Below are 13,557 nucleotides of genomic sequence, written 5' to 3'. Positions count from 1 at the left end.
GGTAGAATATATAGATGACAATAGGGCTTGCTTTCGTGAACAAGATTTATTTAGGAAAGAATCGTGTTTGTTAAATGTCACTAAAAAATTATTTTCGCCGATACTCAGTATTAAAAACGGAAAAAATTTGCTGGTCGCGAATGTGTTAAGATAAAAACATTCATAGTTTTCAAAAGAAAAGTACGTTTTATTAATAAATTAAGATGTCAGGCCATTTTAGGCCACACTTTGTTTGGGGATAGTGTTTCACGCAAACACTACTCTGTTGTTTATCGTTTGTTTAATCTCCGCGCCTTCGCGGATCGCGCAGATATTTCGCCGGCAGTTTCACTGATCGTGCAACCTCAGTTTTGTGTGTGGAGGCAGTTATACTCGACCCCATAATTAGCAGACGTTACCGCAAAGGCCGGAAATGATCTCCTCAACGCGAATAATCTGGAGGCGAGCATTATCATCGTTACCGGTTCCAGGACGTTTCTTAGGTATTTCCAGGCTCGCCGAATCCTCGGGAAACGCACCCTCACGCCTCGAGCAGCTTCCCCGTTCCATTCGGGGGCGGGCGCGCGCGCTTCACCTGAGATACGCGCACACGGTTTTGTTTGCGTGTTTTCTGGGTGGTTCAGACAGTCGGCCAACACGAGATTATTATATCGTTAAACCGTTTAATTATCTCGGCACACTACTCCGCGGAATATTTCGGGTCGGCCTTAACGAGTGTACACGGGCCCGCGGAGAAGGTAGCGCCAGGGCTCTTCCCTCTCTTCAACCCTGGCTTCCGGCGAAACTTCCGTTTCTTATCGTTCTCTCGTCTTTTCCTCCCTACCCCCTCCTTGTCCTTCTCCCCGCGCTCTTTCTATGACGTTGCGTTTCCCTTTCTAGACGGTGCTCGCTTCGCTTCGCGTCGCGTCGCGTCGCGATCCACCGAGCGTTAAAACGCTCCGGCGTACAATTTGTCTGGCAGCTGAAACTCGACCGACACCCTCGACTCTGACCAACTAACGAGGAAAGCACCGAGGGTGCACGTTTACAGCTCTCTCCCTCTCCGCTCTCTCTCTCTTTCTCTCTTCCCTCTGCCCTTCGAAAGTTTTCCCGCCCACCCCGCTCGCACCCCCGAAACGCTGCACAAGTCCCGCCACTTGTTTCGTACTTTCGGATTTAGACCCCGGATGCAGGGACACGGGGCTTATTTAAACGCCGCCCGGAAGTTTATCCCGTGATTTGTATGCTTTCGCTGCGGGGGGACCGAATCACGAGCAGACGTTAGTTGAAATAAATGATCGACTGGAGAGAGGTCGACTCGCAACGAGGATCCAATTAACCAGCCGCGCTGCTTCTCGGTTTTTACGCGACACCTACCCGCAGTGGAGTGTGTCAAATACAGTGATTTTCGTATATATGTCGCTAAGGCCTGGATGATAAACGTCACGGAATTATCCCCACCACCGCGGGGTGTACATCGTGAGAGGCCACGAGGCTCGAGAGATTTCGGACGCCGAGCAGTGTAAACGTACCACTGGACATATATGTTGTTGACATATATCGAGAATTCACTGTTCCTATTTTCTTGGACGATAAGAAAATTTGTCGTTTGAACGGACAGATGATCTTAAAATCTCATGAGAAATAATAGTGGAAGAAAGTTTTCCATCACCCGTTAACGTCGACGTTTCACTACAGTTTTCCTTCGATATAAGGCGATGGTTTGGGACCGACTCTTGTCGTATTTCGGATGAAGAAGAAGAAGAGGGGATTTTCTTATTTCGAAATGAAAAGCATCGTCTTATGTCGGAATAAAATTGTACATATTGACGGTCGCTCGAGGTTATCTCCGCTTCTACGGGTCACGAATGACCCCGGCATAGCACACGGGGGGTTAATAGCACTATCCAACGCCAATTTTACTTTAAATGTTTCTCTGATCTGATCGTAATAGTTGCACGAATGATTTTTTCGTAGAATTATTCGGTAGACTCTGTCAATTTGTTATAACATTACAAATATTTAAATATGTTTAAAAAATTGTTTAAAGACTGCAAGACAGCTTGAACGTGAACTAATGAGGGTTACAGTTGATCACCATTTTTTAATAGAATTCTGATTGTATTCTGCGATCGGAAAGAATTTATGTTTGGACCTAATATATCAGAAAGGTCTTAAAAGATTTAAGATTAATTTTAAATTTGTATTCTCATGAAAATCAAGCAAGCTTAGACTGTCCATCGTTATCTTATAATTTTATCTCTAAACGCAAATATATGTGCATGTATATACATATTTTATACGTATTTTATAATATTATATACGTTATTATTATTGTTACTATTATTATTATTATTATTATCATTACTATAAACGTATATATATATATTATATTATGTATGTTAAATATTAAATATACTTGTGTGCTTTACCCATACACAAAGATTCCTCGAAATCGTCGTGTATCAATTCGATAATGATCCTTGTAACCGATAAAACGATGTGTTTTCGATATCGGCAAGTTTCCGGCCGGTGTACCTAACGATTACGATAAGAGCAGTCGGTCAACGGAGGCGTGTTTCATCAGTTGTCAATGATGTCACCTGCTCTCCAATCCAATCTCCCCTCCGAGTCTTATCTCGACGGCGTGTTATATCTCGGCATTACGATTAGATTATTGGGATCGGTGTCCGCGATTATCTCTAAATCCCGGTAAGCTATCCTATTACAATAATCCATGCGGATCTTTATTTCTACCAAATAGGAACTCCGTGACCTTGAAAATTCTTTATTCGCTTTCAATGCAGCTCGAAGATATAAAAATGCTAAATCCATTTCGAGAAAGATTAATAACGTCTAGACTGCGGATTCCGATGCGTTTTTGTACCGCGTTTAAATCTGCAAAACACGGGAAAATATTCACAGAAACAAATACCGATGACCGGGGATTTTATGCTTTCACGATAAAAATGAGAAAGAAAAAACTATGAATACACTAGAAAAATCTATTTTTGACTTTATTAATATTATTGAAAGAAGAAATAGTGTTTGCATGATATTTGTCCAATACACGGGTCTAGCGACGGACATATATCGGCCAGGAGATACTATTTTTTTATCCAATCAACCTTGGCGACCGCGCCTGCTTCTCTCCGCGACAGTGGGGATAGTTCTGAGACTTTTATCGGCTAGGCATATGGTCATATATAGAGTAATCACTGTACATTGCCATTCTGGTTTCCATTTCGTGTAATCGGCTTAGAAAATTGAAGTCCTTTTTAAGTTTTTTAAGTTTTTAAGTTCAAGGTCATTTGAAGGTCATGTCACAGTACATATTTCAATGTATTTTTTATGAGCTGCGCGATGCAACACAAAAATTGTATATCTTGTAAAAATTGAAGTAGATATTCTGGGGTTCGCACCTATGTGTGAGACCCTGTATAATAAATTTGTAAATGATAATAATATTTCTTGTTTAAAGCACTTCATAAACGTTGCGTTCTGGAATCGGTTATTTCATCAGCAACGACCTAATAGCTCATTGCAATGTTGACCGATTTTGATGAAATTTTCGGAATATGTATAATTGACACAGATTTACGAGACATGTCTTTGACATTTTCAATATAGGCTCGTATAAAAAAGTTGTAAATTAGAAGTTTCAGTATTTTCACTGTAACTCCGACCAATTGCAGTGTTTTCAAAATATTTTTTTCACGTCATGTCCTTTTAGAAGTGTCCGAATATTACTGCGGCTCCACTGTAGGCTTATTGAGAACCGAAGACTAATACTAAAATTCGATTTTCGTGGTTCGTTGTAGCAACAGAGGCCAGACCTGCCGAGGCTGCTTCAACAGATGCACGCACCGCAGCTCCCACCAGGTGCCGCGATAGGACCGCATCCAGGTATACCAGCCCTTCCTGGACCTGGCCTTCCTACCTCAGCCTCTGCAGCCCTTCTTGGATTAGGGATACCACCAAGTGCGGCCGGCAATGCTGGTGGCGGAGCCAGCCACCCTCTACCAATGTTGACCAAGCCAGACCATCATCGCGGTCAACCGGATGATTTGAAGCCGAACGGAGGTAAGCACAGCTTTCGATCTCCTGAAGATCCCCATTTCAAAATCTACGTTGAACTTCAATGGTTTTCCTGCGAAAATGAAGTATACGGGAACATGTCCGCCACCCTCGTCCAGAATTTTATTTAACCCTTACGTCAACGGGGTTTGTACTATGTACCCAAACCCTTTTTCTACTTTCTGATTAAAAATAGCACGACCTATCGTAGGTTTATTCTTTTATATACTACGAAGTAGAATAGCTATGTATAATTTTATTGAAAGTTTCAAGTAATTTTCTATATCGACCTTTATGTGGTGAAAGCAATTTCTCGAAATAGACGATTTTCTTCTTTTATAAAACTTTCACCAACATATTTGTGACATTTTTCGGATTCGAATGAGACCAAGCACGATGCAATTTCGAACCTCAAAGCGATGGTATCTAAAGCGATACAGTGTTTACTCCATATATGTCCCAAATACCTAGCCGATAAAAGTCCTAGAACTATCCCCACTTCCGCGGGGTATACCCCGTGAGGGACCAAGAAGCTCGAGAGATCTCGGTCGCGTGGATCAAAGAATAATATCTCCTGTCCGATACATGTCCCTGTCTAGACCCGTGTTTTGGACATGTATCGGGTAAATATTGTATCTATAAAACCTCAAACCTCAAACCTCCTGTTCAAACTTGATTTAAATTTGCCTTACACCTTCGTGGTAGCACAACGGAAAAGTTTAAACTCCGTTTAGCTTTAAATACAAATGCAAAAATAGTTTATTTTTACGAACAAGCTACAGTGGAATGGAGACTCTCGTTACCAAGCGGACGCGTCCGGAATAAAAAGAGTGGTGTGTAAAATTGTGAAACAATGATATCGTGGCGTGGATTACTGGGAAACGCGTGTCGAAACAACGATATTGACAGTGTCAAAATGCAGGACGGAAATCGCTGAAAATTCTCCATGTCGCAACAGAGTATGATACTCAGTAGCCTGATACGAGCGAACTACCTGTCACGTCGTCGACGCGGTTCGATTTACAAAAGTCGCTGACCTCGTGTCTCACGGTGTTTTTCGCGGGATCAGCAACCGCGTCCGTGAATATTTCGCGTATCGAACGGACCAACGGTCTTGTTCGCAGAAGTATTGCTCGCGTTTCCTGTAACCCGGCCGCTTGTTTTTCTACGGTCTTATCTGGCCGGCATGTGAAGTCGTCGCCGCAACCAGATCCCCATGCGACCATTCGACGCTAACGTTCTGTCCGGTTCTTCGCAAATAAACAGCGCGCTCAGCGCTTCCCATACACACGGCGTAGTCAAACAACCAGCAAGCACGTTGATACGCCCGCATTTCCGTCCCGATACTGCTAATAATCGTCGTATCGCATATATTTATGCTCGTCGAGCGATAATGCGTTGCATAGATTGACGTAGAGTCACGGTAACATTCGAAATGCTGCTACCTCCGGTCTGCCATTTGCGTTTTCACTCGGCACCGTTCCGGGATCAGTCCGTGCCAAGATCATTTTTTTTAATCTTTCTTTGTCCACACATTTGTTAGAAAAATCGAAGTAAGCAAACGGTCGAGGCAGGCCATGTGGTTTTTGTCCGCGCGTTGCCCTTCCACAAGGGAAAGTCCTTTAGCTTGGGGGTGTCATAAACAAGGAGGCATACTGTCGAAGGCGTTCTCACGGCTGAGGATTTTTGGGACAGCAGGACATTCTGATTCTGACTGTCGTCGTGTACAGTTGTCGTGAATAAAGATTCATAGTATTTTGTAATACGCCCACATTTATTTAAGTTAACGATATCGCGTTATCTATCTTTCTAGTACTTTCTTACACATTTTTAAGCTTATTACTTCGAGATCAGCGTTGAACGAGATCTTCTCGCGAAACTGATATATGTATGTGGCGGTTAAACTTTACTTCAGGAAACCAGAAAGTTTTAACTGTTTTTTCCGTAATCCTGTAGATGTTGGCGAGAAAAGTCCGGAAATCCAAGTTTCAATCCTAGGAGATCAGTAGTTCGAGAGTTATTAATTTCTCCGGCAGAAATAAATTTCGGAGTTTACCGCACGGATGTGAAAATAAAACATCGACACCGGTTTATGTTAGGTTGTCTGGAAAGGTCGTGTTGTTTTTCTGTAGGTGGCATTAGGATAGGTCGGAATATGTCAGAATGATTGAAAACAAATGGTATGTGTACATAGTCCAAAAAGGTGATCTTTCAGGCATTTTTAGAAAAAGTTTGATTAGGATACATTAATTTTTGTTAGTTTTATACGCTTTTAAACATGGAAGGAAACAGAGCGAGTTATAGACATTTGATGCTTTCTTCTTCCAAAAGCTGTTGGAGCTTATTTGGGATGTGCTGCCCCATTCATCCTATTAACCAGACATTACACTTTCAGATTTTCATCTCTTTAGGTCAATACAAAATTCCGATAATGACAAAAACTTGAACTCTTTGGTCGACATTGTTGGAATGTGGTGAATACTATCCAAGCGTTTATTATATAGGTATATTAATATAAGAGTGCGCAGTTACAATATCGATAAATAACTCTGTTAATTACGTGTTGACTGTACGAGGTTCACAACGAGAAGAACGAAAACCGTCGCATGGGCCGGCGACTCGCGTACCACACAAAGATACGCACGCATCATACACACACACACACACGGTCGAGCGCCATCAACCAAAGACGCTCGGAACAAACATACATATTATGATGTCCTTACAGAGATGTCGCGATTAGTATAATATGGCTAGTGCTCCAACAGACATAAAAAATGATATTTCAAAGTCTTTCGTCGAAAAACACAAGTTGCGTGAAAGATGGAGAAAGATTGCGGAACAAAATGGCACTTTGAATCATTCAATAAATGTATATCGAAATTTAAATGTACTGCGTTTAAAAATCGGCACGAACACTCCGGACAACCCAATAATTCTCTGCGCCGTAGAGTAGAACGTCGGCAGAGATGCCGATTGGAAAACGGAAAACCGTTTAGAGCCGAGGATTGCGACGAGATGGCGCGGAAGCGTACGTTGCTGCGGGACGCGTTCGGCGAGCGAAACACCAAGGAAATTGGTAGTAACGGTGTTAGGGTGTATACGGCGTACCGTGGCAACGAGGATATTTCAACCGGGCCCGCTACACGACGGTGACGCAAACGATCGTGCTTAAGCCTGAAACTCGCAGAACCCTCGATCTTGACCTCGAAGATCCACTTCTGCTTCGGCGCGTCCTCGTCCTCTCCCTCTCCTTGGGACGACATACGAGTGCAAGAACGTTCGCACTTAGGCTCCATGTAGCGCTGACAAAGTCGCGAGGGCTTCAAGTGACTCTCCTGTCTCTCTATATAGCGCACGTACACGCTCTCGCAGCCGGCGCACACCTACACGCGGCCGCTCATCGTCTCAACCCTCCGCGTTTCGCGAAACGCGTCTCGCTCTGGTTCTCGTCTTCTCTCTCTCTCTCTCTCTCTCTCTCTCTCTCTCTCTCTCTCTCTCTCGTTCTCTGGTTCCCTCTCGCTGTGCATGGTCGTCTCTCAGGAGAGCACTCAGAATCTCCTCTTGACACGAGAGTACTTCCGACTCTTCCCCTCCCCCGCTTTCGTTCCATCCACCTCTAGGTGGCTCTTCTAAACCTTCGCGCCCCTCAGCCTGTTCCTCTCATCCTCCGCCTTCCTACTTGCTCCTTTTCTCTCCCTCTCGCTCCATTTTCTCCTCTCCTCCCGCTCTCATTCATCCATCCATCCGTCCATCCATACATCCATCCAACCATCCATCCCCCGGCACTCTATCTCCCCTCCCCTCTCTTTGCTCGCGCAATATCTCGAGCTGCACTCTGGCCTAACTATGTTACCGCGGGCCAAGTATAACCTCCGACCGGTTGTTCCGCGTTGTTTCGCCTTTTCCGAGCGTTGTCGGAGGGGCACGCCGTAATGAAATACCGACCGATCCCCGCGACCCTGCCGAATCATCGCCGACTTTTCGCAGTTCCGTAACAGACCGCGCGCTCGAGCGCAACCCTTTGCAAACTACGCCGCCATAATCGCTAAACCCCACGATCGTTCGTCGACCGATTGGAAAAGCGTTCCCAACGATCTGACCGGTTTAATTTCCGGGATCGTTAGAAGCGCGATTGCTTCGAGGCTTTTTTTTTCGCTCGACACGGCTACCGGCATCGCCCGCCCCAAAATTTTTGGCGAACGCACGGATTTTCTCGTTTCCGGGTTGCTTGGTTTTTCATAGCGACGACCGGCCGCTGTTTTTCCAGCGAATTTCTGTCAGACCGCGCGCTCTGAAATTTAATATTTCACGCGTTTCGAAAAACTCGCGTTTGGGAAAATTGTTTCCGGAGTTATGGCGGTGTTAGGGCCGAGGTGAAGTGGAGTCCGCTGTCTGTTTTCAACCTGACTTTGATGTCGCCTCTGTGGCAAATAGAGTGGCCATTACCGACAGAAATAGTGGCCCCATTACCGTCCCGCGCCTACCGAGCTTCTCCTTTCGAAAGGGTGTCGATGAGATTTCCAACCGCTTCCAAGGAGCACAGGTATTACAATGATTCCTAATGCTGCGGTCTCATGGTGTTCCACAGTGATTCCTAAGGTCATTTGAAGTAACTTTTTCCTTTGCGAAAATGTTCTCCGCGGCTTTGTTAAGGAGTTACACTGAATTCTCGATATACACAGTCTGTCCCATTTCCGATGAGACTGCTCAAAAATAAAAAAGAAGACGCTTTACAGGGCATTTCTTCCATCGTATTTATTCGAAATAATCCCCCTCCAAGTCAATACAGCGTTGAAACCGATCATAAAACTTGTCGAAGCATGTCTGGTACTCGGGGGCCAGATTAGTTTGCAGGATGTCGGTCGAAGCCTTCTGGATGGTAGGAATCGTACTGTAAGTGTTCCCCTTCAACGCTAATTTGAGTTTAGGTAATAGCCAGAAGTCGCACGGCGCTAGATCAGGCGAGTACGGCAGGTGGTCGAGCGTTATGATGCTTTTTTTGGCCAAAAACTCGCGTACCATTAGGGCTTTGTGCGACGGCGCATTACACAAATCGCGCGCAGATTTTTCTCTTTCCCAAATCCTCGGTCAGAATGCGATGGACCACACTCTTAGGAATGCCAGTCATCTCCTCGATAAGTCTCGCGGACACACAACAGTCAGAGCGCAGAATTTGCCTGACTTTCTCAATGTTTTCTTCATTCCTCGAGGTTCTCGGCTTCGGTGCGCGTTCGTCGTCTTCAAGGTCTTCACGACCATCACGAAATCTAGCAAACCAGCGGAATACTTGTGCACGGGATAGACACTGGTCACCGTAAACGTTTTTCATCAATTCGAATGTTTCTTGATCAGTTTTGCCCAACTTAAAACAAAACTTGATATTCGCTCTTTGCTCCATAGCGATTTTTCGACAGACCGACACAGTGGACGGTTAGTTATAATGTCATAACTATTGACAGAACAATTGAAATGCTAAGAAATTTGGTGTGAAGATAGATGAAAGATGTGTCTACAAAATTCAATAGATGAATCAATAGATGACGCTGCAATCGGCTGTTAATTTCGACCAGTCTCATTGGAAATGGGACAGACTGTGTATGTCAACAACACGTGTCTTACCAGCGTTGTATGTCATCCAGGAGACATACCCGAGCCGTTATGATTACACTTCTCGGCGTCCGTGGTCTCTCGAGCTTCGCGGCCACTCACGGGGAACACTTCTTGATAGTGGGGATAATTCCGCGACATTTATCATACAGAGCTTGGCGACATATATAGAGAAATTAGTGTAAATCGAAACAGTTGTTTTCTATCGGTGATCCGTGCACCCTGATTGGCAACCGATTATCCATTTCACTTTTGTTAGGTAAAATCCTTGCCGTACGATTTTCTTTGCGGCTACGAAGAACTTGTTCAACAATTTCTTAACGGCAAAACGAAATTTATATTTATTCCGATACCTGTATTTACTTTACACACGATGGTGTGGAAATCACGACACCAAATAAAATCACGAACTCTTTTTATTTGGCAAATAAAAATATTTTACCGTATAAAAAATCGGATGGACAAAATGAAACAGTTTTGCTTGGTATTGAATTTACTAATCGAAAAATTCGCAACACATATTTCACATTTCACAAGATTCGAATGTTGCAGTCGCCATTTTTATGGAAGATTGGCTCTTGTTGCAAGAATTTTATTTCGTTCTGTACTATGGACACTATGAATTCGTTTGTACAAGCATTCATGATTTATTCTTAACAATGCATAACCTAAGGACTTTACACAGTTTAACGCTAACCGCACCACGTTTCACATTTTTTATCTTTTAATTATTGAAACTATAAAGATGCTTCTTGTATTATAAATTATTCGGTAAATTTCTTTATCCAAGCACGTGTTATTATAAAAATTGTGATAAATTCAAATAAGTTCAGTTTTGTAATTTTTTATAAAACAATGTATATCCGACACATTTTGTACCCGGTACCAAAGAGAGAAAGAAGTTCTTGTAATGCTAGCCCATTGTGTAATTATAATAATAATGTTTGATGTAATGCTAGATTAAATTTTCATTAATTTGTACAATAAACAGTGTTGCATATGGATCGTCTTAGATTGAGACTGGGACGACTGTCCCAGAAAACAGTCGCCATCACTTTCCCAGCCGAAGGAACAGCCTTTGCCTTTTTTGGCGCCGATTCCCCATAAGCAGTCCACTGTTTTGACTGCATTTTTGATTCGGGAGTGTAACGGTGTATCCAAGTTTCATCAACAGTAATTAGCCGGCGCCAAAACTCTGATTTATTGCGCTTAAATTGCGCCAAAAGAGCAATCGAAATGTTCGTTCGAACACGTTTCTGATCCAACGTGAGCAAACGCGGCACCCAACGCGCAGACAGCTTTCTCATGCCTAAATCTTCATTCGATATGTGACAAACACGTTCTTTGGATATATTCATGGCCTCTTCTATCTCTCTAACTTTAATTCGACGGTTGTCTAGCACCATTTGGTGAATTTCAGCGATGTTATCGTCACTGGTTGCAGTTTTTGGGCGTCCCGAACCTTCATCGTCACCCAAGCTGGTACGGCCACGTTTAAATTCAGCTGCCCAAAATTTCACGGTGGTGAAGGATGGTGCAGAGTTCCCGTATACAGCGTCCAACTCTTCTTCGATTCGCGTAGGCGTATTGCCTTACAAAAATAAATATTTAATCACAGCTCGATACTCGAGTTTTTCCATTTTCACAAAAACACTCACAGCAACTTACTCGAACGACTGTTAAACAATAACTGAGCGTCCGAAATGGCTGAAATTTTGGTGAGTACCTGTCAAAGCATGCACAAACACGCTCCCGTACTTTTGTCGACGAATACTGCCATCTTCGTGTTGAGGTCGGAAACTTTTGAGACCACCCTCGTAGATCACCAAGAGACCGCAGCATTTGGAATCATTGTGATACCTGTGCTTCTTGTGAAATCTCGTCGACACCCTTTCGAAAGGAGAAGCACGGTAGGCACGGGACGGTAATGGGGCTACTATTTCTGTCGCGGCAACTGGAACTTCTTCCCCGCTTTACGGAACATTGCTCGAGGCGAATTGTTTCCAGCGGGGAGCCGTTATCGTTTGGCTCTTTCTCCACCCCCGTTGGATTCATCCTCCGCGACTAACTCTCCCCGTTGTCGTCGTCGTCGGACGACGTAATATCTGCCCTCGGTCGTTCGTCCGATTTCTTTCGGCTCGTTCGCGAAACAATTTACCGTGGCGCGGGGCCGAGGCGAGTCTCGGCGCGCGGCCTCTTTTACAGACGATTAGGAACCGGTACCGTTCGCATTACCATTTCATCGTGGATACTTCGCCGAGTAATGGTCCCTCGGGAGCTCCCGGCCCCCTCGACCGTGTACGCTTCTCGTAATTCCATCGGATATCGTCCTCCTTTTTTCCCTTGCTACCCTCGGCTCTCTCCCCTTCCCTTGAACTATACTTGATCTTCTTTTTCTTCTTTCCCCCTCCCCACGACGCGGAACGAGCGAGATCGGTTTGCTTTTCCGACGACCGGCCCATTAAACCGAGTGTAACTTATTCCGCGATCGTGCACCGTTCATGCTCCTTCGACCACCCGCTGGAACGACGATAAATTGCGTAAACGTAATCACCGCATAATTAGACGAGATAAAGCGTCGGAACCAGTCGGAACTACCGGCAAATTGAACTCCGTCGGCCGATCGGCTCGCTACGGCCGCCCTTCACGGTCACAAGAACGATTACAAAAACTGACAACATCGATTTACTGCGCGACACAACCGAAGAACTTTACACTTAATAGGCCAGCATTTCTCCAACGAAAACTTAAAATTTCTTCTTTTTTTTTTCATTTCAAATTTCATTTGCTTTTTTTTTTTGTTTACTCTATATATGTCCCAAATGCCTAGCCGATAAAAGTCCCCACTGCCGCGTGGTATACCCCGTGGTTTTCTACGTTCGGTGTGGTTCAAAGAATAGTATTTCCTGGCCGATACATGTCCCTGGCTAGACCCGTGTTTTGGATACATCGATTAAACTTTGTACTATTATTATACGTAGCGAGAAATGTTTGGATGGAGATTGATTGGTTTTAAGAGATGCGTAGACTGGTGTTACTAGTTTTTCTTTGTAGGTGGACGCGTCAAGGACTTACGAAGGTCAACTTTGATTTTTTAAATGGAACCTTATATTTGTTATGCACCAATCGACTTCTGTTTCTTTTAGGCTTGTAGATAATACTAATCTATCAGACACGAAAATCTTTACACGTAATTTTTCATAGTCACTTTGACGCGTTGTCAAAACGGCGCGTACAGCGACATCCGAACAGATTTTTATTTCATAGGCACTCGTTTAACATGAAAGTAAAGTATAATTGAAGCGATCCCCTCCTCCCCACTCGGAGGATATAACAAATATCCTTCGTTTACCCTAGTATAAATTTGAGTGGGTCCGTATCGGCCCCAACAGCTCACCGAGGGGTTGAAAGTTCGCCGCGCAAATTCGCAAACCAATTTCGCCGGAGACAGCCGGCGCCATTCCCCTTGATTCTTAACCAGCCTCCCTCGCCGACTAATTCTCTGCTACAACGACGCTGTTCCGTCGCCGATATTTCCTTCTCGGGCTCTTAATGATCCCGAAAGGTGAACGCGCGTCGCGTTGAAGGCGTCCCGGCGAAGATGCACGACGGCGACCCGCCTCCCGTCGCGGTAAACGAGCTCTTCGCGTTTTAGTAGGAAATTATGCGCGCTCTTCCGCGTCCGTTTACGAGCCGGGGCCAGGAAGTTGCCGGCGCTGTGGTAGGGAAGAGTTCCGAAACCGCGCCCCGCCCCCCGCTTTTGTCCGAAGAATGGAGACGACGAAAAAGGGACTAATATTAGCGGGGGCTCGCGAGCGAGATGAGCGTTGCCAGATTTTCCGTCTTCATTCCTCCTCGCGCGGCGGCGGCGGCGGCGTTGTAGAGCCAGTT

The 13,557-nt window shown here is 44.6% G+C and overlaps 1 protein-coding gene across 2 annotated transcripts in view; it reads left to right on the top strand.

Moving 5' to 3' along the window:
• The window catches only part of LOC143353978 (protein groucho), a 226,791-nt gene that overhangs the window by 154,403 nt on the left and 58,831 nt on the right, over window positions 1-13,557 (top strand). Inside the window, exon 6 of one of the 2 annotated variants that reach the window (XM_076787617.1) lies at window positions 3,807-4,062. In XM_076787617.1, the coding sequence (XP_076643732.1) occupies window positions 3,807-4,062 (256 nt within the window). Of the gene's footprint in view, window positions 1-3,800; window positions 4,063-13,557 lie in introns of both variants that reach the window. The other variant, XM_076787616.1, reaches the window with a different exon arrangement.

This window comes from Halictus rubicundus, chromosome 5 (genome assembly GCF_050948215.1).
Source record: "Halictus rubicundus isolate RS-2024b chromosome 5, iyHalRubi1_principal, whole genome shotgun sequence".
Lineage (NCBI taxonomy): Eukaryota > Metazoa > Arthropoda > Insecta > Hymenoptera > Halictidae > Halictus > Halictus rubicundus.
The sequence above is the reverse complement of the archived record's forward strand: the minus strand, read 5'-3'. Positions and strand labels throughout refer to the sequence as shown.